Source organism: Ascaphus truei, chromosome 4, assembly GCF_040206685.1.
Source record: "Ascaphus truei isolate aAscTru1 chromosome 4, aAscTru1.hap1, whole genome shotgun sequence".
Taxonomy (NCBI): Eukaryota; Metazoa; Chordata; class Amphibia; order Anura; family Ascaphidae; genus Ascaphus; species Ascaphus truei.
Window position 1 is genome coordinate 31,784,952 of NC_134486.1, and position 23,494 is coordinate 31,808,445.

Below are 23,494 nucleotides of genomic sequence, written 5' to 3' on the forward strand. Positions count from 1 at the left end.
CTACGGAGATGGTGTCCGGAGTGTCGGGGGAGTCAGAGCAGAAACTGCGGGAGCTCTTTGACCAAGCTGTGGTGAGACCCCTGTACTTTGTCTGTTGGCCACACGTGTCTATGGTATGCCATGTCCGGCATTGAAAGCCTCTGGAGCACTGGATGGACTCCCTGCCCACATGACCATGTGTCTTCTGAGATTTTCGGCTTGGGAATGCTCCCACTTGCAGAAGCCGGAAAGCTGTCCCATCTTTCGTTCCTTTTTTTTTTAAATGCTCCTTGCTCCCAATGGGGGATATTAACACAATTTTAAAGATTGAAGGGAAAAAAAAGTGGCATCATTTAACTCCTTCCTATCGCCGCTGTATGATGCTCGTCAAATCTCGCATGCGGGGCAAATCCTGGAGCAGCGTGTTTAATACCTTGACGCATCGAGGCGCCAGATGGCCATTATTCTATTTGTGTACATTTTGCTCCAAGATAGCCTTCCTACATCTAGCCCCCAATCTGCTCTCCAGGCAGCTTCGTACCCACGAGCTTGCTCGTAATTGCGGTATTAGCGGTAGATGCCGTGTGAGTGGCCATTTTTTTTCCCATCCCGGGAGAGCCTGGAAGTAACAATATTCAGAGGAGACTATCACGGGAGTTGGGGGGCGCCCCTACTGTGTGAACGCAGAGGTTTGGCACATTAAAGCTGCCGTCCAAGCTGCCGTTCAAAAAATAAAAGTGTTTATTTTTTCCCATTAATATGTGCATCAGTACAATTCACACAATGATAAGTAATTGGCTAAGTTGCCGATCTATCAGTTCTCCTGCGAACGATCGGCGAAGATTTGGCTCGGGGGTTCACTAAATGGCTATCAGTGCAGCAGAAGAGGACCAAAGATGCAAAGTTTTGTGGGGAAGATCATGTGACCAGGCAGTCACTAGGTACTATTGGTGCACTGCTAAAGAGAGGGCAGGGCTCAAAAAGGGGTATGCCAAAGCTTGGTTCAGAAGAGGAAGGGGATGTGACTTTGTAAATGGTTGCTATAGAAACAAAAAATGCTTGTTACCTTATAATACTTTTTAAAAAAAGTGTGTGCCCCGAGCACGCGCTTTTTAAGTGAAACTTGTCTTTTGTCACAAAAATTGTATTTGTGATGGTGATGTTTTTTAATTCAAAAAAATTAATTAAAAATCAAAACACAATTTCAGTGCCAAAATGCAAAGAAGTTTGACCTAGAACGTGTGTTTTAGCTATTTGCACGGCTATATTTATGGCAACTGAATTCCGTGTGTGTGTGTGTGTGTGTGTGTGTGTGTGTGTGTGTGTGTGTGTGTGTGTGTGTGTGTGTGTGTGTGTGTGTGGTCTCCGTGGTCTCCGTGTCCTGCTGCTGGAGCGCCGGTGCCTTCTGCACATGCTCGAGAATGGGGGCAGTATCTATTAGGCTTGTGCGCATGCGCGATGATTCTGCCGGAGCAGCCCCCCCTCTCTCCTGCAAGTTTAGTGTAAGGTCCGCGCAGCCTAGAATGCTGTCTGTGCGAGCGTGCGCCCATTTGTACTCTAGTTTACGGTTTTTCGTTACAAGGCAAGGATTATTTCCCATGAAAACCCTGTAGGCGCCAGCAAAGAAGTTTCACTTCAAAAATGTCATTCAGAGTTGTATGGATGAGCCACTAATTGAGCCAGCTGTGCTGAAGTAGGGATATCCTGAAAACCTGGCCTGTTTGCGGCCCTCAAGGCCTGGAGTTGTGCAGGCCTGTCCTAACGGAAGACCTGCCCCCTACATATGGTGTTCCAACGCTCCCATCTCTATGCCGGTGGGTGGGTGTCTGACTGTGACTGGGGTTGAACTCCTCTGAGGATGAAATGTCTCCCCCCGCAGTGAGAACTGAACGTGCCCATTCTTTCCCACGAGTCGCTAGGAATCAGAACGGGACTTTCCTGTTGTACGTGTTCCTGTGGCGATTGTTGAGCTTGTAGTTTTGAAAGGTATAAGACACACATTAGGAACGCGTGTCTGGATCTTCACTTGTGTTTTTATTTATTTTTTTACCCTGAAATGTCCTTGTTGTGTTGTTGGGCAGCTCTTAGAGGACTGCTGCAATCTGCCACTAGTGGCCATTCATTTCCATGAACTTTTCTGCTGCGGTTTTATGTAGCGTCCTCTGTCAGTGCTAGGGCGGCTTCGCACACGCGTGCTGTTATCACATTCCGCAGATAGGTGGCACTGTTGTGTTTGTTTATATTACTATTCTTCTCATGTACTTGCCAACCTGTTCTGCAGCACAGTACTGTGTGGGTGAAAGACAAGTGTATACAGGCATACCCCGCATTAAGGTACGCAATGGGACCGGAGCATGTATGTAAAGCGAAAATGTACTTAAAGTGAAGCACTACCTTTTCCCACTTATCGATGCATGTACTGTACTGCAATCGTTATATACGTGCATAACTGATGTAAATAACGCATGTGTAACAGGCTCTATAGTCTCCCCGCTTGTGCACAGCTTCGGTACAGGTAGGGAGCCGGTATTGCTGTTCAGGACGTGATGACAAGCGCATGCGTGAGCTGCCGTTTGCCTATTGGGCGATATGTACTTACTCGCGAGTGTACTTAAAGTGAGTGTACTTAAAGCGGGGTATGCCTGTATGTATAAATAAAGGTAAAACATGCATAATCTTCTTGCACCAACTGCGTGCACACTACTTTACAAAGCTGGGGAGTGCATGTTGGTTTATTGACGGCTAAGAAGGCGAGTTAGTGCATCTGTAGTACCTGTATGCATAGTCCTGTTCTGAAGTTGCGCACACATTAAGAAGCAGAGCTTTCAGACCAGTCTTGAAGACTAAGGCTGAGTCCATAGACCCTAAGCCCGTGTGGAGGCTGAAGGAAAGCGGATGCTTTCCCTGGCCTTACTACGCGGGCTGTCCGGGGGCGTGTCTCTGGGCGGGCCAGTCACGTCACGGAGCTGGTTCGCCCTCATTGGGCGAACTGCTCACCTAAACGGCCCTGCGCGCGTAATCTAAAATTTCAGTGTCGGCTACGCTTCCTCATGCGTGCGGAAGCCCCTGCTAAAGCCGCTCTCACTGCGGCTGCAGGGGCTCACTTACACGCGTGAGCGCGGCTCAGCGGCTAAGCGCTGACCACGCCTGCGGCCTAAAGCTGCAGCCAGGCTGCAGCCATGCACGATAACGTCACACGCTCCTACTTGACCGGGCGATATGTGGCCGGCTTGGTGCGCGGGCGCGACGGGGGGCGCAGCCAAGGCGTCACGGAGCTGGTTCGCCCTCATTCGGCGAACCGCTCACGTTACGTGCGAGCGGCAGATTCAAATTTGCTTGCTCCGGCAAGCAGCTAAGCGCCGAGCAGGCGCTCACTCACCCTGGCCACACACATTGCAGCAATGTGTTTCATCGCGGCCAACGTGAGCGCGTCCGCCCAGCGCCACCCTGGATGAGGCCTTAAGAAGAAAGATTCAACCAGTATGAATATTTGTAGTTATTAAGCACCCATATCCCTATGTTTTGGGAACCTGCCTGGTCTTGTCCCGAGTTCTCTGCGCTTTGGGACGGGTTATGTAGTAGACCTGAAAATGTGAGAGACACTGGCTCTGTCACTCTCGCACACGCACTGAGAGACACTGGCTCTGTCACTCTCGCACACGCACTGAGAGACACTGGCTCTGTAACTCTCGCACACGCACTGAGAGACACTGGCTCTGTAACTCTCGCACACGCACTGAGAGACACTGGCTCTGTAACTCTCGCACACGCACTGAGAGACACTGGCTCTGTAACTCTCGCACACGCACTGAGAGACACTGGCTCTGCAACTCTCGCACACGCACTGAGAGACACTGGCTCTGTCACTCTCGCACACGCACTGAGAGACACTGGCTCTGTAACTCTCGCACACGCACTGAGAGACACTGGCTCTGCAACTCTCGCACACGCACTTACCTAACGCTGTAGCTCCTGTAAATGGGAGGGCTCTGCTGTTTTAAGGCTGCGGCCAGGGTGAAGCGAAGCGTGCGCTCGTGCTTAGCGCGATCAGACTGATGATGATGATTCTGAATGCGCTTGTCCAGGGTGGGGTGCGTGCGCCCGTGAGCTTGCCGAAACAGTAAAATTAGATTCTGCTGCTCGCTGATGCGTCACGTGAGCGGTTCACCCAATGAGGGCGAACCAGCTACATGACTCCACGGCCGCGCCCCCGACGCGCAATGTCCCACAGCGTGAAACTAACGGACACAAATCGCCGAGTAAAGTTTGCTCCGAGCGCCAGCGCGCTCTCATTCACCCGGGCCACAGCCGTAGGCCCATGGGATATCTGTGCCACATGTGCTGTTCACAGGTTCAAATCCAGGCAGCGGTGACTTGGGACAGGGGTGCTCAACTCCACTCCTCAAGAGCCATCAATAGGTCAGGTTTTCAGGATATCCCAGCTTCAGCACAGGTGGTGCATCGACTGAGCCATTACACCACACATTGAACTGGTATCGAACTCTGTACCTCTCTGCCCAGGTATGAAACGGGCGCTGCGAGGGACATTGCTGCAAAGGACTGTGGTACTTTTAGCAATGATGTGACTTTACCCAGAGAGGAAGATACCTCTGTACATTCACACGTGTCCGCTGGTTCTTGTCCGTTCCTGGAAAGGTGCTTCTGATGGCTCTGATCATCTAACCAGGCAGTTAATATCTATTTCATTGTATGTCTCGCCAATGAACTTTGCATTCTTGCTTTTTATTCATATCTGTTTAGATATTTATATTCCTCTCAGGTTTCATTGTTACTATGTGGCACTTTTATCGTTTGTTTCTCTCCTTTTAGAGGTTCACTGTTAGTGTAGAAATATAAACACACACCACAGCTGGTCTTGCATTTTATTGTATTATTGCTACTGCTTTGGGTTCACACTTCAGGGGGGGTCCTGGATACCAGACTGGGGGGGGTCCTGGATACCAGACTGGGGCTGGTCCTGGATACCAGACTGGGGCTGGTCCTGGATACCAGACTGGGGCTGGTCCTGGATACCAGACTGGGGGGTGGTCCTGGATACCAGACTGGGGATGGTCCTGGATACCAGACTGGGGGGTGGTCCTGGATACCAGACTGGGGCTGGTCCTGGATACCAGACTGGGGCTGGTCCTGGATACCAGACTGGGGCTGGTCCTGGATACCAGACTGGGGCTGGTCCTGGATACCAACTGGGGCTGGTCCTGGATACCAGACTGGGGCTGGTCCTGGATACCAGACTGGGGGGTGGTCCTGGATACCAGACTGGGGGGTGGTCCTGGATACCAGACTGGGGCGTGGTCCTGGATACCAGACTGGGGGGTGGTCCTGGATACCAGACTGGGGCTGGTCCTGGATACCAGACTGGGGCTGGTCCTGGATACCAACTGGGGCTGGTCCTGGATACCAGACTGGGGCTGGTCCTGGATACCAGACTGGGGGGTGGTCCTGGATACCAGACTGGGGGGTGGTCCTGGATACCAGACTGGGGGGTGGTCCTGGATACCAGACTGGGGGGTGGTCCTGGATACCAGACTGGGGGGTGGTCCTGGATACCAGACTGGGGGGTGGTCCTGGATACCAGACTGGGGGGTGGTCCTGGATACCAGACTGGGGGGTGGTCCTGGATACCAGACTGGGGGGTGGTCCTGGATACCAGACTGGGGGGTGGTCCTGGATACCAGACTGGGGGGTGGTCCTGGATACCAGACTGGGGGGTGGTCCTGGATACCAGACTGGGGCTGGTCCTGGATACCAGACTGGGGGGTGGTCCTGGATACCAGACTGGGGGGTGGTCCTGGATACCAGACTGGGGGGTGGTCCTGGATACCAGACTGGGGGGTGGTCCTGGATACCAGACTGGGGGGTGGTCCTGGATACCAGACTGGGGGGTGGTCCTGGATACCAGACTGGGGGGTGGTCCTGGATACCAGACTGGGGGGTGGTCCTGGATACCAGACTGGGGGGTGGTCCTGGATACCAGACTGGGGGGTGGTCCTGGATACCAGACTGGGGGGTGGTCCTGGATACCAGACTGGGGCCTGGTCCTGGATACCAGACTGGGGCGTGGTCCTGGATACCAGACTGGGGCGTGGTCCTGGATACCAGACTGGGGCGTGGTCCTGGATACCAGACTGGGGGGTGGTCCTGGATACCAGACTGGGGGGTGGTCCTGGATACCAGACTGGGGCTGGTCCTGGATACCAGACTGGGGCTGGTCCTGGATACCAGACTGGGGCTGGTCCTGGATACCAGACTGGGGCTGGTCCTGGATACCAGACTGGGGCTGGTCCTGGATACCAGACTGGGGGGTGGTCCTGGATACCAGACTGGGGGGTGGTCCTGGATACCAGACTGGGGGGTGGTCCTGGATACCAGACTGGGGGGTGGTCCTGGATACCAGACTGGGGGGTGGTCCTGGATACCAGACTGGGGGGTGGTCCTGGATACCAGACTGGGGGGTGGTCCTGGATACCAGACTGGGGGGTGGTCCTGGATACCAGACTGGGGGGGGGTCCTGGATACCAGACTGGGGCTGGTCCTGGATACCAGACTGGGGCTGGTCCTGGATACCAGACTGGGGCGTGGTCCTGGATACCAGACTGGGGCTGGTCCTGGATACCAGACTGGGGCGTGGTCCTGGATACCAGACTGGGGGGTGGTCCTGGATACCAGACTGGGGGGTGGTCCTGGATACCAGACTGGGGGGTGGTCCTGGATACCAGACTGGGGGGTGGTCCTGGATACCAGACTGGGGGGGGGTCCTGGATACCAGACTGGGGGGGGGTCCTGGATACCAGACTGGGGCTGGTCCTGGATACCAGACTGGGGCTGGTCCTGGATACCAGACTGGGGCGTGGTCCTGGATACCAGACTGGGGCTGGTCCTGGATACCAGACTGGGGCGTGGTCCTGGATACCAGACTGGGGGGTGGTCCTGGATACCAGACTGGGGCTGGTCCTGGATACCAGCTGGTCCTGGATACCAGACTGGGGGGTGGTCCTGGATACCAGACTGGGGGGTGGTCCTGGATACCAGACTGGGGGGTGGTCCTGGATACCAGACTGGGGGGTGGTCCTGGATACCAGACTGGGGGGTGGTCCTGGATACCAGACTGGGGGGTGGTCCTGGATACCAGACTGGGGGGTGGTCCTGGATACCAGACTGGGGGGTGGTCCTGGATACCAGACTGGGGGGTGGTCCTGGATACCAGACTGGGGGGTGGTCCTGGATACCAGACTGGGGGGTGGTCCTGGATACCAGACTGGGGGGTGGTCCTGGATACCAGACTGGGGGGTGGTCCTGGACACCAGACTGGGGGGTGGTCCTGGACACCAGACTGGGGGGTGGTCCTGGACACCAGACTGGGGCGTGGTCCTGGACACCAGACTGGGGGGTGGTCCTGGACACCAGACTGGGGGGTGGTCCTGGACACCAGACTGGGGGGTGGTCCTGGACACCAGACTGGGGGGTGGTCCTGGACACCAGACTGGGGGGTGGTCCTGGACACCAGACTGGGGCGTGGTCCTGGACACCAGACTGGGGCGTGGTCCTGGACACCAGACTGGGGCGTGGTCCTGGACACCAGACTGGGGCGTGGTCCTGGACACCAGACTGGGGCGTGGTCCTGGACACCAGACTGGGGCGTGGTCCTGGACACCAGACTGGGGCGTGGTCCTGGACACCAGACTGGGGCGTGGTCCTGGACACCAGACTGGGGCGTGGTCCTGGACACCAGACTGGGGCGTGGTCCTGGACACCAGACTGGGGCGTGGTCCTGGACACCAGACTGGGGCGTGGTCCTGGACACCAGACTGGGGCGTGGTCCTGGACACCAGACTGGGGCGTGGTCCTGGTCTCTAGATGCCAAACTGCTCGGTTTTTAGTGACCCCGGAGTTTGCGTGCTTTTTTTTGTGTGGGGGGGAGAATCTATATAAGACTTCTCACCTGAGTTTGAGAATGGTCTCTTAAAGAGACCGTAACGTTAATACTTAAGTAATTATCCCCGAAAACAGGGCATTACTGCCCAATAATGCCCTGGCTGGACGAGTTGAATGCCCGAGGCGAAGCAGAGTGCTCCCCCCAGTTAAACTGAATCTGCTCAGAAAATTTCAGTCAGCTCAGGAGGGGGAGGAGTCAACCCGTGGCTGATAATTTCTGACCAATCCCCTGCCCTGTCTCAGAGCTGTTACTTCATTCTGACCAATCCCCTGCTCTGTCTCAGCTGTTGTGAAAGCTGATTGGCTGGAAATAAACAGATTGAAAATTACACTTTGCAAGCTGCTAAAATTCCGGGCATTACTGATTGGTTAAAATTCCGGGCATTATCCAATCAGAGAGCAGGGTTTTCAATAATGCCCGGAATTTTACTGCGTTAGCCTATAATGTAAAATAAAACCCAGTGCACTTTATTGACTATTCCTGTGAAAGCGTATCACTCTTTTACGTTTATATTTGTGTCATTGTTGGTGCGCTGGGATTTCGGGAGTGAAGTTTGAATTGTCTCAAAGGTTCTTTATAAAAAAAAAATGCACTAATCCTTTTCTCTACTTTTTAACATTGTGTGTGTGTGTGTGTGTGTGTGTGTGTGTGTGTGTGTGTGTGTGTGTGTGTGTGTGTGTGTGTACAGTGCATCATATGTGTGTGTATCTATAAAAAAAAAGTTCACACATAAATGTGAGAATCTAATTATTTCTATAAATAGATATTTTCTCTTATTCTGTTCACTACCAGAGGGTGCCAGCAGCGCACTGCTCCGGGACTTAAACTGGCTGTTGTCATTTATTTATAGAGGAATGTATATATTTTTATTTTATTTTTAAATATAATATAAGAAAGTGCTGGAATTCCATGTACTCCCCTTTATTGTTCCAGTGCTGGCCCTGTGGGGTGGGGGAGGGGGGTGGTCTCTTATCCATGGATATCCATTGAAGCCATGGATTCCTGTAGCTTCAATTGTTAGATCATTAGCTAGAGAGAGACGGGCGCTGCCTGCATCTTCCATGGTAATCACCCGAGCAATACATCCCTGACCCCTTCCCTGCCAGAGAGGGCAGCAAGTTGTTAAACCCAGGGGTTCTGAACTCTGGTCCTCAAGACCCCCCATCTCCAGCACGGGACTCAATTACTCCCTGCTTCAGCACAGGTGGTGCAATCAGAGGGATTGTACCACCTGTGCTGAAGCTGGGTTATCCTGGGAACCTGACTTGAGGGGGAAGGGGCTTGAGGACTGGAGTTGAGAACCCCCTGGGTTAAATAATTGTTCACCCCACACATCTCTCTTCCCTGCCCCGCTAATGCACCAGGCTCAGCCCTTTGCCAGAATGTGTCAGCGGGGTATTTTCTGGCAACAACTATTAAAGCAGCTGGCGACGTGTAGTTTTAGGAAAGCTGGGGTGGTGGGGGATGGGGGCCACCGGGGTATTGGGAAAAGCCATCATCACGGTTTTATTCCTTGCCTAGGGCTTTGGGGCAGGAGTGATTATCAGAGGCAATTCATCTGGGCATATAATTGCATCCATCTCCTATGCTCACACCCCTGTTGTTATTTTGACCTTCCGGTTAGACACGTGTAAGAGAGAGAGTGGGCTGTCCATGGAAACTGCGTGCGGCAGAGCACACTTCTTGACTTGTTTGGGGCAACATGCTAGGAATATATGCTGGATTTGGGATTAGTACCCAGAATAAACCCTATAACGCAGTGCTTCCAACTGCCAATCTTTTTAAACTGTCCCCGTCCCCCCCAAAAAAGCCTGTTCTGTATTGGATGCACTAAACATGGTGACCAAGGTTTGGGTCAATGAGGAAGAAATATATTAATTGTGTTATCGATGCCGGGTTACACTCTCGCCCACTATCTCTTTTGTCGCCATATATCCTACTGGGCATCTTCCTTCTACCGCTCTGATTTTCCCTTTTCTAAGGTCATGGCCCCACAAGTTGGGGTACAGAACCTAAATGTTTCAATGCTGAATGCTTGCTAATCTTATCAGCTGGATATCTAAGTGGAGGGATTCATAACAGGCCCCCATGTTCCTGCTGAGTACGGTCACGTACAAAGCTGCTGCATGTTCCTTGTTACAAGCCCAGTGGCATAATTTAACCGCGAAGCGAGCCGGAACTGTACCGATCCATTGTAATGTTGGAACTGTACCTGGTCTGGTTTCGGGATCTGGGACGAGTCTTACAGCAGCTGCATTATCTGCATTATCTGCATTATCTGCATTATCTGCATTATCTGCATTATCTGCATTATCTGCATTATCTGCCTCTGTTGGAGACATTAGCGGTGGGTTATGGAAGTGCAGGGCCTGCATAATTCCATTGCTCTGTAATGATACATGACCTAACGTGCTTGTCTGATTGCATGTATAGGTATACATCTATTGGGGATGTGTTGGTGTGCTACTTTCTAAGTCGAGGTTTGTACAATCACCCCATTTATTATTTATAGGCCAGCCATACAGTACTGGGCCTCATCATAGCAACCAGCTTAACCATTTCACTGCCGGGTGGGTCCACCATGTTGAGGGCACCCTAGTCAGTGTAATGAGTTGGTAGGTAGGCTGCATGCTCCAAGTTCTCACAGGAGCACATGTTCCTGAGGTCATTTCGATGGTTGGCACAGCTTTTCGACACACACAAACCTTGACATGTCTCCTTTTTCCCCCTCCGCCTCCAGTCCAGCGCCCCGTGCATCCTTTTCATAGATGAGATCGACGCCATCACTCCTAAAAGGGAAGTTGCATCCAAGGACATGGAGCGGAGGATTGTGGCTCAACTGCTGACCTGCATGGATGGTCAGTAACACCCCCAACTTCCTTGCAACTTAGCAGCTGTCATTGTATTACTCCTTATTTCTGCCAGCGTGGATGTATCACGGCCTCCAGTACAGCATACACATCACATCAGGACTTGGTTACAGGGGGTCAGGGTGCAGTTTGTAGTTGGGCTGTCAAGTGTTATTATGCAGGGGTCTCCAACCTTTCCATAGCACGGGATCACTTCAGTGTTACGAAACATCTGGGAGGCCACTGTGGTTATACTGTGATCTGTTTCCTTATTCACGTGTACATGTAACATCAATTTCAACTGTACTGAAGCTGCATCTAAAAATCACAAGTCTTAAGTACAGCGAAGTACAAACTTACAAAGAGGACTGTTTTTCTGGCTTTGTTTTAATTAATTAATTAATTGAGTGTGAGTGTGAGTGGCGAGAGTGATGCAGCAAGATTAGCACTGCTCAAGTGATCTATATACACACATTAACTGAAAAGAAATATAACAAAGTACGATGAAATTAGCGCTCCTGTAAATATTATAAACATTTTTTTACCGTTTCTGTAACCCTATGTGCAATTTTCAAGCTACTTTGTCCTTTCCCGGTCAGTTTTTCTTTGTAGCGCTGCTCTGATGCATATATATATATATGTGCAAATACAACTGTATGCTCATCTGCATGTCTTAGGCAGGTCTGCAACCCTGCCTTTCCCCATTATCACCCAGCATACAGCACTTCCACTGCAGCAAGGGATTCTGGGAAATGACATGCAAATGAGCACACAGTGTCACTTTTTGCCTCAATAACCATTTTTAACATGGTTCCCTATAGGCTTAAGCTTGCTGCATGGTCACAGCCTTGAGCACAGCCAGGGTTAAGGTGCATACCCATATATATATATATATATATATATATATATATATAATTTATTTATTTATTTTTAAAGACTTGAATGTATTGCTTCTTCCCATGTGTACACACCCTTGTGTATCTGTTTGATTAATGACGGCAGCGTAATTACTTTGTTTTTACTTGTGCACCTCGAGGACTTCTAAGCCGTCCTATCGCCAAGTCTTTAGATGGAGCGAGCGCTTGTAAAAACCTTCCAAAGCATTTGTTTAATATAAAGAAATGTTAAAATATGTATATGTAATTGTGCAATAATTAATTTTTTGTATGATGTCCGTTGGATCTATCGTATTGAACATGCCACTGTCCCAGGGCCACCTGCGGCTTTAACACGTGCAGAGGTCATGCCAGGAGGCTTATTCTCAGGGAGTCCTCTGTTTGTTCCCCCCCCCCCCCCCCAGACCTCAACAACCTAGCTATCACCGCTCAGGTCTTCGTCATCGGAGCCACCAACCGGCCTGACTCTCTGGACCCAGCTTTGAGACGGGCGGGGAGATTCGACCGGGAGATCTGCCTGGGGATTCCTGACGAAGGGGCCAGGAAGAGGTAAACTTAACAACGGTGACATGCGAGACCCCCGTTCCCCCTCCCAGTGTCCCCCTCCTAACTGGGGGCCGGCAGAAGAGAACAACCCCCCCCCCCCCCACTTGTCACCGGACAGGTTTGGATTTGTTGAGCCTGCTTCTTCTCTGTTGGCGGGTGTCCGTTACAGATCAGATGTTGTTGTGATTCTGTGGTTTCATGGTCCCGTGTTTTGAGGCTCTAGTGTTTCAGGAGCTGATCAGAGCCCAGATGCGTTACAGGGAGCGGCACTGACACATTGTGTTTCTGCGTTAACATCTTCCCTTCCAGAAGAGCCTGCAATGCAGGGACTCCATGTTCAATGGTACAAGGGAGTGAAGGGTAACCCAATGTTCAGTTACAACCCCAAAATACCACTGATTTTATTTATTTTTCTTTCTTATTGACAAAGTTTTAATTTATATTTCAAATGAAAAAAAAAATAATTTTAGGAATCCTGCGTCCTGCTTTCTGAGCATAAATATTGTATAGAAGTCGGCAGCAATATTGCCACATTGGCTTTTCCTCTGTGTTAAATAAATGTAGAAATATTTCCGTCATACACACTACCACTACTTTTTGGAGCCATTTGATACCTATAATATTTCTTAACTGGGGTGTCCCTGTTACTGGGAGTATCACTTTTCAGCTCTGCGGGACCCCGAGACCTTCAGGGAAATAAGTGTTCTAAGTGGGACTGCACCTTAAAGGAGAATGGTTATTGGCGTGCGTGGTTATTGGCGTGCGAGGTTGTTGGCGTGCGTGGTTGTTGGGGTGCGCGTTTGTTGGGGTGCGCGTTTGTTGGGGTGCGCGATTGTTGGCGTGCGCGGTTGTTGGCGTGCGAGGTTATTGGCGTGCGTGGTTGTTGGCGTGCGTGGTTGTTGGCGTGCGAGGTTGTTGGGGTGCGTGGTTGTTGGGGTGCGCGGTTGTTGGAGTGCGTCATTATTGGAGTGCGTAGCGTAATTATATTGCTTTTCCCCTTTTGCTCAGGATCCTGCAGACTTTGTGTCGCAAGTTGAAGCTCCCGGAGTCCTTTGATCTCCATCACCTGGCTCACCTGACCCCGGGTTACGTCGGTGCCGACTTGATGGCGCTTTGCCGGGAGGCAGCGATGTGCACAGTGAACAGAGTCCTGATCCAGCTGCAGCAGCAGGAACCAGAGGAGGCGGCTGCATCAGAGCTGAGCAGTGAGGCCCAGGCGCCTGCGCTGCAGACACTGCGCCCGGCATGGAACACGCAGGAAGCGGCACTGGCGCAGGTAACGCCAGCTCCTGCTATGATTTTAAAGGTGCATTCCCGCCTAGGAGCCAGTGGGCCTGGTGACATAACAACCGAGAATTTACCGGCCGATCAGAACCACTTGGCCCACCTCGCCTGCCCATTTTCCTCTGTTGCAAAGCCGCAGATTGGCTTTGTTTTGTACATAGGATTTTACCTTGTGTCTATCCCAGGCATGTTTGTGTTCCCTTACTGTGTTGGCCCTACCACCTCTGCTGGGAGGCGATTCCATGAATCCACCACCCTTTCTGTGAAGAAGTGCAGTACCTCCTCACATCTCCCCTGAGCCGGCCGCCCTCCGGGCTCGGAGAATGACCTCTTGTTTTAACACTTGTCTTTTTCTGACATTATGCTTCCCTGTTGCACCTTTTGTTGTGTGTGTGTGTGTGTGTTCCTATAATATCCCCCTTCTCACTTCTATCCTGTAAGCTTGTCCTGTAATCAACAGTCCAGGTTTTCAGGAGATCCCTGCTTCAGCCCAGGTGGCCCAATCAGTCGTTCAGCTCAAGCTGAAGCTTGGATATCCTGAAAACCTGACCTGTTGGTGGCCCTTGAGAACTGGAGTTGGCCACCCCTGGTGTATAACATACGCCACCTTTTTTAGGGGCTGCTCTTTGCGCAATCTCTTCTTTGTGTCCTGTGGAGACCTGGTGTGCAGAACTGGCCATAATACCCTAGGTGAGGTCTTACTTGGTAAACCGTGGTGTTAAAAGAAATTCTCGATGGGTAGTCCATTTGGTAGAACGGATCCCCGCCCCTGGAGATTTGCTTTATTAGATGGGTCCCACCTTCCAATATATAGCAAATAGTCCAGGGACCTGTTCTTTTCTCAATTTATTCAGAGATGATAGAAAACATCTGTCACCGCATCATTTCAGTCGCTTACGCCATCCAGGCGCATAGAATTCTGTTAGGAGTGGAGAATCGTTGGCTTGCTTGTTCTTAGCTGAAGGATTCTGAATTCTATAAATCTAAATGCAATCTTTATACATTTGCTATGTTTAGACTGGCTAAAAGAAATCACCGTTTTTTCTCCGTGTCAGCCCAAAATGTTCTTCGTCAATCATCAGTGTTTAAACCAATGTTCCTTCATTCAGCAATATTTACAGATTTAGAAGATGCTTCTTTATTCTGTCACTAAGTAACTACAGTTAATCGTGTGTTCCTTATCTTCTAAGACCCATCTCTATTGTATGGTCTTTCTACCATTAAATTAACCTTTGAATCCAAACTCTTGCAACTAAGCAGACAAACATTTATACACCTGTCTATCTTCAGACTAATGTATCTTCTTATCTTTGCAGTGGCAGTTAATCATTTTCCAATATAATTTCTAACTTAATATTAAATTACTTATTTTAACTAGTTACATATTATATATAGACAATATAGCATAATTAATATTTAGGCTTGAAATCATCCTCTCCCTCCCCCCCCCCCCCCAGCAGCCGCAGTTTTACTGCCCCCACACAGCGTTTTGCTTTTCAACGTGCTGCTCCTGGGACAGTAATTCTAGCGACATCAGCATGTAGAGAGGGAACTACAGGCCGGGACATGTTAGTAAACGCAGTCCCGTTCCTCAATATACCCTATTCTGAAAGTGAAATCCATGTAATTCTCTTTAAAGCAGATTAACCAGTTTTATATATATATATATATCTCTCTATATATATATATATATCTTTCTTAGCTGTTTACTTTAAAAAAAAAACAACATTTTTTAAAGGCCCAAAGCCTGCAGTAGATTGTTCTCACGGCAACTCCTGCTGTTTATTCTCTCGTTCACTACGCACGCAGGCAGCACAGAGATGCTTTCAATGCAGACTACAAAAGGATATTATGAGAGAGTCTTCTCAGTTAAGGTTCTTTGAGGCCTCCTAATGTCTGTAAATGAAAGGGGATTAGCAGCCATATTAATGTAGGTTTTGGGCTTGTTTTTTTTTTAGGAACACAATGGTTTAAAAAAATAAATTAATAAATCAACGAGCAGGAAAAAACTAGATGAAGAGTACGTTATAATGGAACGTCTTACATATTTCCGGAGTAACCTAAAGCCCGGGAGGGTTTCTTTCAAGTATATTTTCCTAGGTAAAGGTAAATTGCCAGCTGCCCTTTATTCATTTATTCTTCATAAAGTTAATCTAATGCCGTCACCAGCGACATGGCTAAACAGTTACACGGCACGCATGAATGTCCTTAGATCCAGCGATAAGAGAGATTATATCACTCTCTCTCCTCCCTCTCTCTCTGCTGCTCAGTCGCTCCCTGTCATTCCCAGTTCTCCGTGTGGCCCCGCGCTGGCACGCACATGCGACAACCCAATTTGGAAGCGAGAGGCGGAGGGAGAGCGAGCAGGTTGGGGGCCGCAGGGCAAGTCCCTGCAGGCCCCCTGTTGCCCACCGGGGCTGTAAAGGGCTGCTGCCACCCAGCAGCAGTGGGACAGTGAGGGTGCAGATGGCACCCCCTGCACCTAGTCCCGGTTTCCCCTGAAGGTGCTGTCTCCCCTGCATATTCAGGGTGAGCTGCGCCAGTTGCTGGAGCTGCTGAAGGAGAAGACCCCCTTGCGAGAGGAGCAGCTGCAGAAACTCTGCATTGAGATGGGCGATTTCCTGGCGGCGCTTCCCTGTGTCCAGCCTTCTGCCAAGAGAGAAGGATTCGCCACCGTCCCCGATGTGACCTGGGCCGACATAGGAGCGCTGGAGGAAATCCGCGAGGAGCTCACCATGGCCATACTGGTAAGAGTGTAAATATGTGCAGGCCGAAGCCCTGACCTACCTTCCCCCCACGTTCAGGAGAAAGGGGACCCTGGGAAGCCCCTATCTTCAGCTCCAGTCGGGTTTCCGGAGTTACGTGCGGGGGATCCTAGGCAAATAATGGTGGTTTCAATCTTCCGTGGCCAACACGGAGACGCAACGTCATCCTCTTCCTCTTGGCCTGTGTGACGGGCGGCGTTTAAACCCCCCAGGAATGACCTGGGGGTTTCCAGCAGTGACCAGAACGCGGTTGAGCCCCGGGAAGGCCGGGCTCCCACCCTGTAATCTCCCACCCTCTGCCGCCCAGTTTATCAGCGCTGCGGGTAATGACTCTCGCCTCGGGGCTCGGTACTTTGGAGCTGGTATCGGATCGGCAGAGCCCACGTCCTACGTGTGAAGGTGTCCGCGGTCCGTCTCACGGTTTTGTCGCTTGTCTTTAAGGCGCCTGTGAGGAACCCGGAGCAGTTTAAAGCTCTGGGCCTGATGGCTCCAGCTGGAGTGTTGCTGGCGGGACCCCCGGGCTGCGGCAAGACGTTACTGGCAAAGGTAGGAGAGCAATGTCCAAATGTTAATGGGGAAATCTTACCGGGATAGTCCCATTTTTCTATTTATTAGTTGATGCTGGGTTTTTTTTTTTTAATTATTTTTATTTTTTAATTAGTAAATTGCTGGTGTGTGTGTGTGTGTGTGTGTGTGTGTGTGTGTGTGTGTGTGTGTGTGTGTGTGTGTGTGTGTGTGTGTGTGTGTGTGTGTGTATTATGGGAAAAAATATATATATAATTTTTTTCATATTTAATACAATATATATGTATTCAATATGAAGAAGAAAAAAAAATATATATTATTATATTTTTAATTTTTTTCATATTTCACTTTTTCTTTAATAGTTTTTGATTCAAACTGCAGGCGTTTTCCTCGTCGGCTCATCCCCCCCCTGTGTGTTTATTTTGTGTGCGCTGGTTCTTGTGTTAGTAATGTCTCTTTGAGGAAAGAACACCTTTTACACACACACACAAGACAAACTTGTCCCACTTGTGCGACATCACCTGCTGCTGCTCCGGCCGTGTCTGCAGGATGTGGTTACGTGGCATGAGGTCCACGGCAGGCGAGTAAATAAACCTTTGTGAGAAGGCTTCGTTTCTACTGGCTGTGTTTTATTCTCTGTGCTGTAGGCGGTGGCAAATGAATCGGGACTCAATTTCATCTCCGTGAAGGGCCCCGAGCTGCTGAATATGGCGAGTTATTTTTTGGTTTTCTAATAAAGGGGCAAGTTCCACAGAGACTGAATATATGAGAGTCGCTGGTTACATGATATAAAACACGCGTGATGAGATATAGGGGTCTTGTGTTGTGTTTGACGTTATATATTTATATATTTTTTTTGTTAAATTCCCTCAACTTAAAGCTTTTTCTTATCTAAATTGGGATGGTGAAGGTCTCCCATCTTGTTTAAACTGCACCACATGCTCAAGCAAGACTCCATTTTGTTATATAACACACTGTACTCATACTTGTGTGTATGTATTCATACATACAGGTGTGTGCATAATATATATATTTATATATTCACACACACACCAATAAATATAAATTTACACACATAATGTAGAACAATGTTTGATTTATATAATCTAGGCCTCCACGATGCCCCCATCAGCCACTGAACATATCCCTCCGGCCCTGTGATGTGGGGGGGGGGGGTAGTGGGGTGTGGGGGGGTGTAGTTGGTAGCGAGTAACGCCATCATGTTCTGTTTCAGTACGTCGGTGAGAGCGAGCGCGCCGTGCGCCAGGTTTTCCAGAGAGCCAGTAACTCCTTCCCCTGCGTTATATTCTTTGACGAGATTGACGCGTTGTGTCCTCGCAGGTCTGGGCATGAGGTAGGTCGCGGGGGGCGGGGCCTGTGTACTTCATGCAATCCTGCTTTAATATCCTCCATCTGTGACGACCACCATGGGGCAAGAACCTGGGGTTTGTCTCCCTGGCTCATTAAAGGACTTGTAGGACAAAAGTGAGCTAACGGCATGGACCTGGCTAATGGGTTAAAAGTAGCCGGCTGCTGTCTTTAAAAAAAATATATATTAATTTGTTTTTAAAGTATTTGTCAACTTTTAATGTTTCCATGGTAACTTGTCATTGTTTAAGCCCTTCTGTGAGGAACTTGGGCAGGCAAATGATTAATTACCACTACATTTCTTTATTGTTTCGTGTAATGTTATTCTGATGCCATTACTTGGTCAAACAATGTCAAAGTGCAGGACAATAATTAAAGCAGAAATCCCTGTTTTATTGAATTTTTTTTTAATCTTTATTCTTTGCAGACTTGGGGGTCTGACAGAGACCCCCCCCAGTTCCTGAGATCTACCCTTTCTTACGTGTCGGCCCCCTTTTTTTGGAAATGCACATGGCTGCCATCCAGGCCTCGCTCTGCTTCAACATAACATTAGAATTAGACCTGCCGCTAGAGATCTAGACGTACGCGTTGCATTTAAATGGTAAAAAGAGTACATTGGTAAATAGTTTTCTTGCTACGTTCGCCTTGAAGCAGCAATATCCCTCTCAAACTTGGTGTAATATTAGAGGTATTTACAGGCGTGACATTTATAACCATGCGAGCGTTGCTGACATCTCGCCATACTCTCTGCAATCTCATTGCCTTAACTTACAAGTACGTGTTAGTGGGAAACCTGCACTTCGCTGCCTGAGCGACTAGTATGAGATTAGCAGGAGCAGGAAGTCCCCCGGGCCGCATCGCGCCCCTCTCTGGGCGGCATAGAATATTGCATACCTCACTCACGTGCTGCCAGGGAAGGGGTGAGAGGCAGGCCTCTCTGGGAGGGATGGGGTGAGAGGCGGGCCTCTCTGTGAGGGAAGGGGTGAGAGGCGGGCCTCTCTGGGAGGGAAGGGGATGAGAGGCGGGCCTCTCTGGGAGGGAAGGGGATGAGAGGCGGGCCTCTCTGGGAGGGAAGGGGATGAGAGGCGGGCCTCTCTGGGAGGGAAGGGGTGAGAGGCGGGCCTCTCTGGCAGGGAAGGGGTGAGAGGCGGGCCTCTCTGGGAGGGAAAGGGGTGAGAGGCGGGCCTCTCTGGGAGGGAAGGGGATGAGAGGCGGGCCTCTCTGGGAGGGAAGGGGATGAGAAGCGGGCCTCTCTGGGAGGGAAGGGGATGAGAGGCGGGCCTCTCTGGGAGGGAAGGGGTGAGAGGCGGGCCTCTCTGGGAGGGAAGGGGTGAGAGACGGGCCTCTCTGGGAGGGAAGGGGTGAGAGGCGGGCCTCTCTGGGAGGGAAGGGGATGAGAGGCGGGCCTCTCTGGGAGGGAAGATGATGAGAGACGAGCCTCTCTGGGAGGGAAGAGGATGAGAGGCGGGCCTCTCTGGGAGGGAAGGGGTGAGAGGCGGGCCTCTCTGGGAGGGAAGGGGTGAGAGGCGGGCCTCTCTGGGAGGGAAGATGATGAGAGACGAGCCTCTCTGGGAGGGAAGGGGATGAGAAGCGGGCCTCTCTGGGAGGGAAGGGGATGAGAGGCGGGCCTCTCTGGGAGGGAAGGGGATGAGAGGCGGGCCTCTCTGGGAGGGAAGGGGATGAGAGGCGGGCCTCTCTGGGAGGGAAGGGGATGAGAGGCGGGCCTCTCTGGGAGGGAAGGGGATGAGAGGCGGGCCTCTCTGGGAGGGAAGGGGATGAGAGGCGGGCCTCTCTGGGAGGGAAGGGGATGAGAGGCGGGCCTCTCTGGCAGGGAAGGGGATGAGAGGCGGGCCTCTCTGGGAGGGAAGGGGTGAGAGGCGGGCCTCTCTGGAAGGGAAGGGGTGAGAGGCGGGCCTCTCTGGGAGGGAAGGGGTGAGAGGTGGGCCTCTCTGGGAGGGAAGGGGTGAGAGGCGGGCCTCTCTGGGAGGGAAGGGGTGAGAGGCGGGCCTCTCTGGGAGGGAAGGGGTGAGAGGCGGGCCTCTCTGGGAGGGAAGGGGTGAGACGGGCCTCTCTGGGAGGGAAGGGGTGAGAGGCGGGCCTCTCTGGGAGGGAAGGGGTGAGAGGCGGGCCTCTCTGGGAGGGAAGGGGTGAGAGGCGGGCCTCTCTGGGAGGGAAGGGGTGAGAGGCGGGCCTCTCTGGGAGGGAAGGGGTGAGAGACGGGCCTCTCTGGCTGGGACTGCATGCTGCGAAGCTTTGCAACGTTTCTGGCAAAAAGGCGTGACACGTATAATAGTCACACGATTAACCAGCCACGTGTGGCAGTGCGCCAGCGACATAACCACGTAACATACCTTCCTGTACCACAAATGGTCTGCCGCAGGGGCAGCCAACTCCAGTCCCCAAGGGCCACCGGCAGGTCTTGTTTTCAGACTGTCCCTGCTTCAGCACAGGGGGCACAATCAGTGGCTCAGTCTTTGAGCCACCTGTGCTGAAGCAGGAACATCCTGAGAACATGACTTGTTGGTGGCCCGTGAGGACTGGCGTGGCCGGCCCGCCCGTGGTCTACAGGTGTGGCAAAATATCGCACACACCTTTGCACTTCCGTGTGATTTCATTGGTTACCCTTAAAACATGGCCTGGCGAGGGTGAAACCCTGGTCTGAAACCCATCTGTATACCGTCTATCTCCCCCTCAATTGTACTCAATTATTGCAATATAACCCACGATACCGTTGCTAGGGCTGCCAACAAAGAACAAACTCCCAACGGCCGTTTCTGGCGGAGTAATGTAACATTTCGGCTGCCCTGACCCTGCGGTTGTGCTCCCGAAGGTTTACGTCTTGTTCTTGGCGGGTTTACGTGCAGCCTGTAACATGGGAAATGCAAACAATGCTCCTCTTGTGCATATTGTTGACTTTGACGTCCTATTTACAGATCAAAAATGTAATTAAAAAAAATACCCGCAGCCGTGCGTCTCCGTACCGCTGCCAGACAGTGAGAATACACTGTTACATGGCATGATTAAGCTGCAGTTTGTTCTTCCTTGTTGGCTGCTTTGGGAATCCCCACTAAGCAACGTGCACTAGAGCTACAATGCAGTTACAGTAAATGGCAAACGGAATACCACACCCAATGCCTTGTTACCTTTGTTTAATCATTTGAATGGCCAATTCCACATTGTTGTAGTTAATGACCGTGGAAGTAAATACCTATTTGATTGCGGCGAGAACCTTTTTCGATTCGCCAGGTCCTCTGCATTTCTAAGCTTCTCTGACAACGGTGGCCTAATAATGGCTTTACCTGCAAAGAATACCGCAGGGGAGCCGTTACCTGCACAATGTAACCCTTACCCCGCCACAGCAATATACACTGCCCGGCAGTATTACCACGAACCAGATTCAAGATTGTTTTTCAAATTCAAAGCATTTGGTTACCATGGAAACATTCCTTCAAAAATGTCCTTTAGTCAAAATATATATATATTTTAAAGGTTCAATCACCTACTTTTAAGCTATTAAACGTACCACTTCTGTTAGCTACTTGGGCTACGGCTCCAGTGCCTGCGCTGCACTCGCGTCTACCGGGCTGGGGCCACGTGCAGCCGAGTTCCCCGGTCTGCAGAGAGCTGCAGGGGAAAAGACAGGGGGGTGACGTGAATGACGGGGGCGCAGCCATCACGTCATCGGGCAGGTTCGCCCTCATTGGCTAAACCGCCGGGGGGGGCGTGGCCTAGCACTCCGTCGCTAGAGCTGATCACAATTTTCATGTATGCCTGAAAAACTCGCAGCGCGGCGGCCGCCCTGGACCCTCAGAGAGGCGGCAGCAGCCAGCGGGGACCAAGCCTTAGAGGTGTCCCGTGTAAGATCAGGATCCGAGGGAACTGAGATCCCATCATACTTTGTCCGTAGGAAGCTGCTTTAGAGATGGGGATGCCAGGCGGAGGCACGGGTTGAGATGTGCACTGATGACCATGTGCTCAGCTAGGGACTGCACATAGAAGGAAAACCTGTATTCTGCGCGCTCGCTATATTGATTTTGCCCTTCTCTCTTGGATGGTGGACGAGGGCCCGTCACGGTGGGATATTCTGCGTGATTACTGCCATTACATCCTATGGAAACGCTGATATTTTGTGTTATTGGCTTCTTCTGTACATCCCACATACTGAATGCTTATATATTAACTTGCAACTGTACCTAAACATTTCCTCACCAGCGGAAACGTGTAGCGTTCCTTTGGTACAGCTATCTGCTTTTTTAGTTATAAAAGTTAGTCCACATGCGCTATGAGATGCCATAATGGCTACAAGAAGCATCGACTGGTTCGCTAAACCAACACGCGTTTCGCTGTTCGGAGGCTTCAACAGTGACAAAAGAATGGAAATTCTATTCAATATATATATATATACAGTGTTCGACAAACCTATACATTTGCTCGCCCCGGGCGAGTGGATTTAACCCCCGGGCGAGTAAATATTGGCCCAAGCAGCACACGTTTGGTACTAGGTGGCCAGTAGATTTTTTTGTGTGGCGAGTAGATTTTTTGGTGATTTGTCAACCACTATATATATCTATATATATATATATATATATATGTTATATATATATATATATATTATATAGATATATATATTATATATATAATATATATATATAATGTGTGTATGTATATCTTTATATACTATCGCGCCATCCATGTACATAGCACATTACAGCAGTAGCACACGTGACATAATGGTGATAAGCACTTCATACATATGTAGGCATTCTGACAATTTAGGCAGGAGGGCTTTAGATACAAAAGGGTAGACAGAAGACATCATTGAGCAGAACACAAGTCAGACTGGTGTATAGCGAGAAATTAGGGGTGACATGTAAGAAGGGCCTTTAAAAGAGAATTTTGAAAATAATATAAGATTAAGAAGGAAGCCAGGAGAGGGATTTCAGCGGGAGAGACTCTGAGACAGATTTAGGAGAGAGTAAAGCAATTCTAGCAGCAGCGTTTAGGATATAGATTGTAGGGGAGACAGGTGAGAGGCAGGATTGCAGAAGGTTACAGTAGTCGAGATGGGAGAGAATGAGGATCTGTTAGTTTGAGCAATAGAGTGACGGATGGTAACATGCTGTCTACAGTTGCCGACATTTTAAAAATAAGAAGGGTTAAAAAACAGAATGCTTTAGTTTTACGGGGTTAGACAGATTACATACAAATGTAATGGTATGCAATTCAGATAAAAGGTTAATAGCCGAAACAAAATGGATATATAAATCGGGTATAAAAAAACCTAGAGGGACTGAACTAAGAACTTAATTTCTATTATTTTTGTTT

The 23,494-nt window shown here is 50.4% G+C and overlaps 1 protein-coding gene across 1 annotated transcript in view; it reads left to right on the forward strand.

The window, feature by feature from the left end:
* NVL (nuclear VCP like) overlaps positions 1-23,494 on the forward strand; it is a 75,419-nt gene that overhangs the window by 19,539 nt on the left and 32,386 nt on the right. The window contains exons 10-17 of the mRNA XM_075595516.1: positions 1-71; positions 10,677-10,794; positions 12,086-12,230; positions 13,236-13,503; positions 16,040-16,258; positions 16,718-16,822; positions 17,449-17,511; positions 18,036-18,155. The exon at positions 1-71 is cut by the window's left edge and continues 31 nt beyond it. Of these exons, the coding sequence (XP_075451631.1) occupies positions 1-71; positions 10,677-10,794; positions 12,086-12,230; positions 13,236-13,503; positions 16,040-16,258; positions 16,718-16,822; positions 17,449-17,511; positions 18,036-18,155 (1,109 nt within the window). The remainder of the gene's footprint in view (positions 72-10,676; positions 10,795-12,085; positions 12,231-13,235; positions 13,504-16,039; positions 16,259-16,717; positions 16,823-17,448; positions 17,512-18,035; positions 18,156-23,494) is intronic.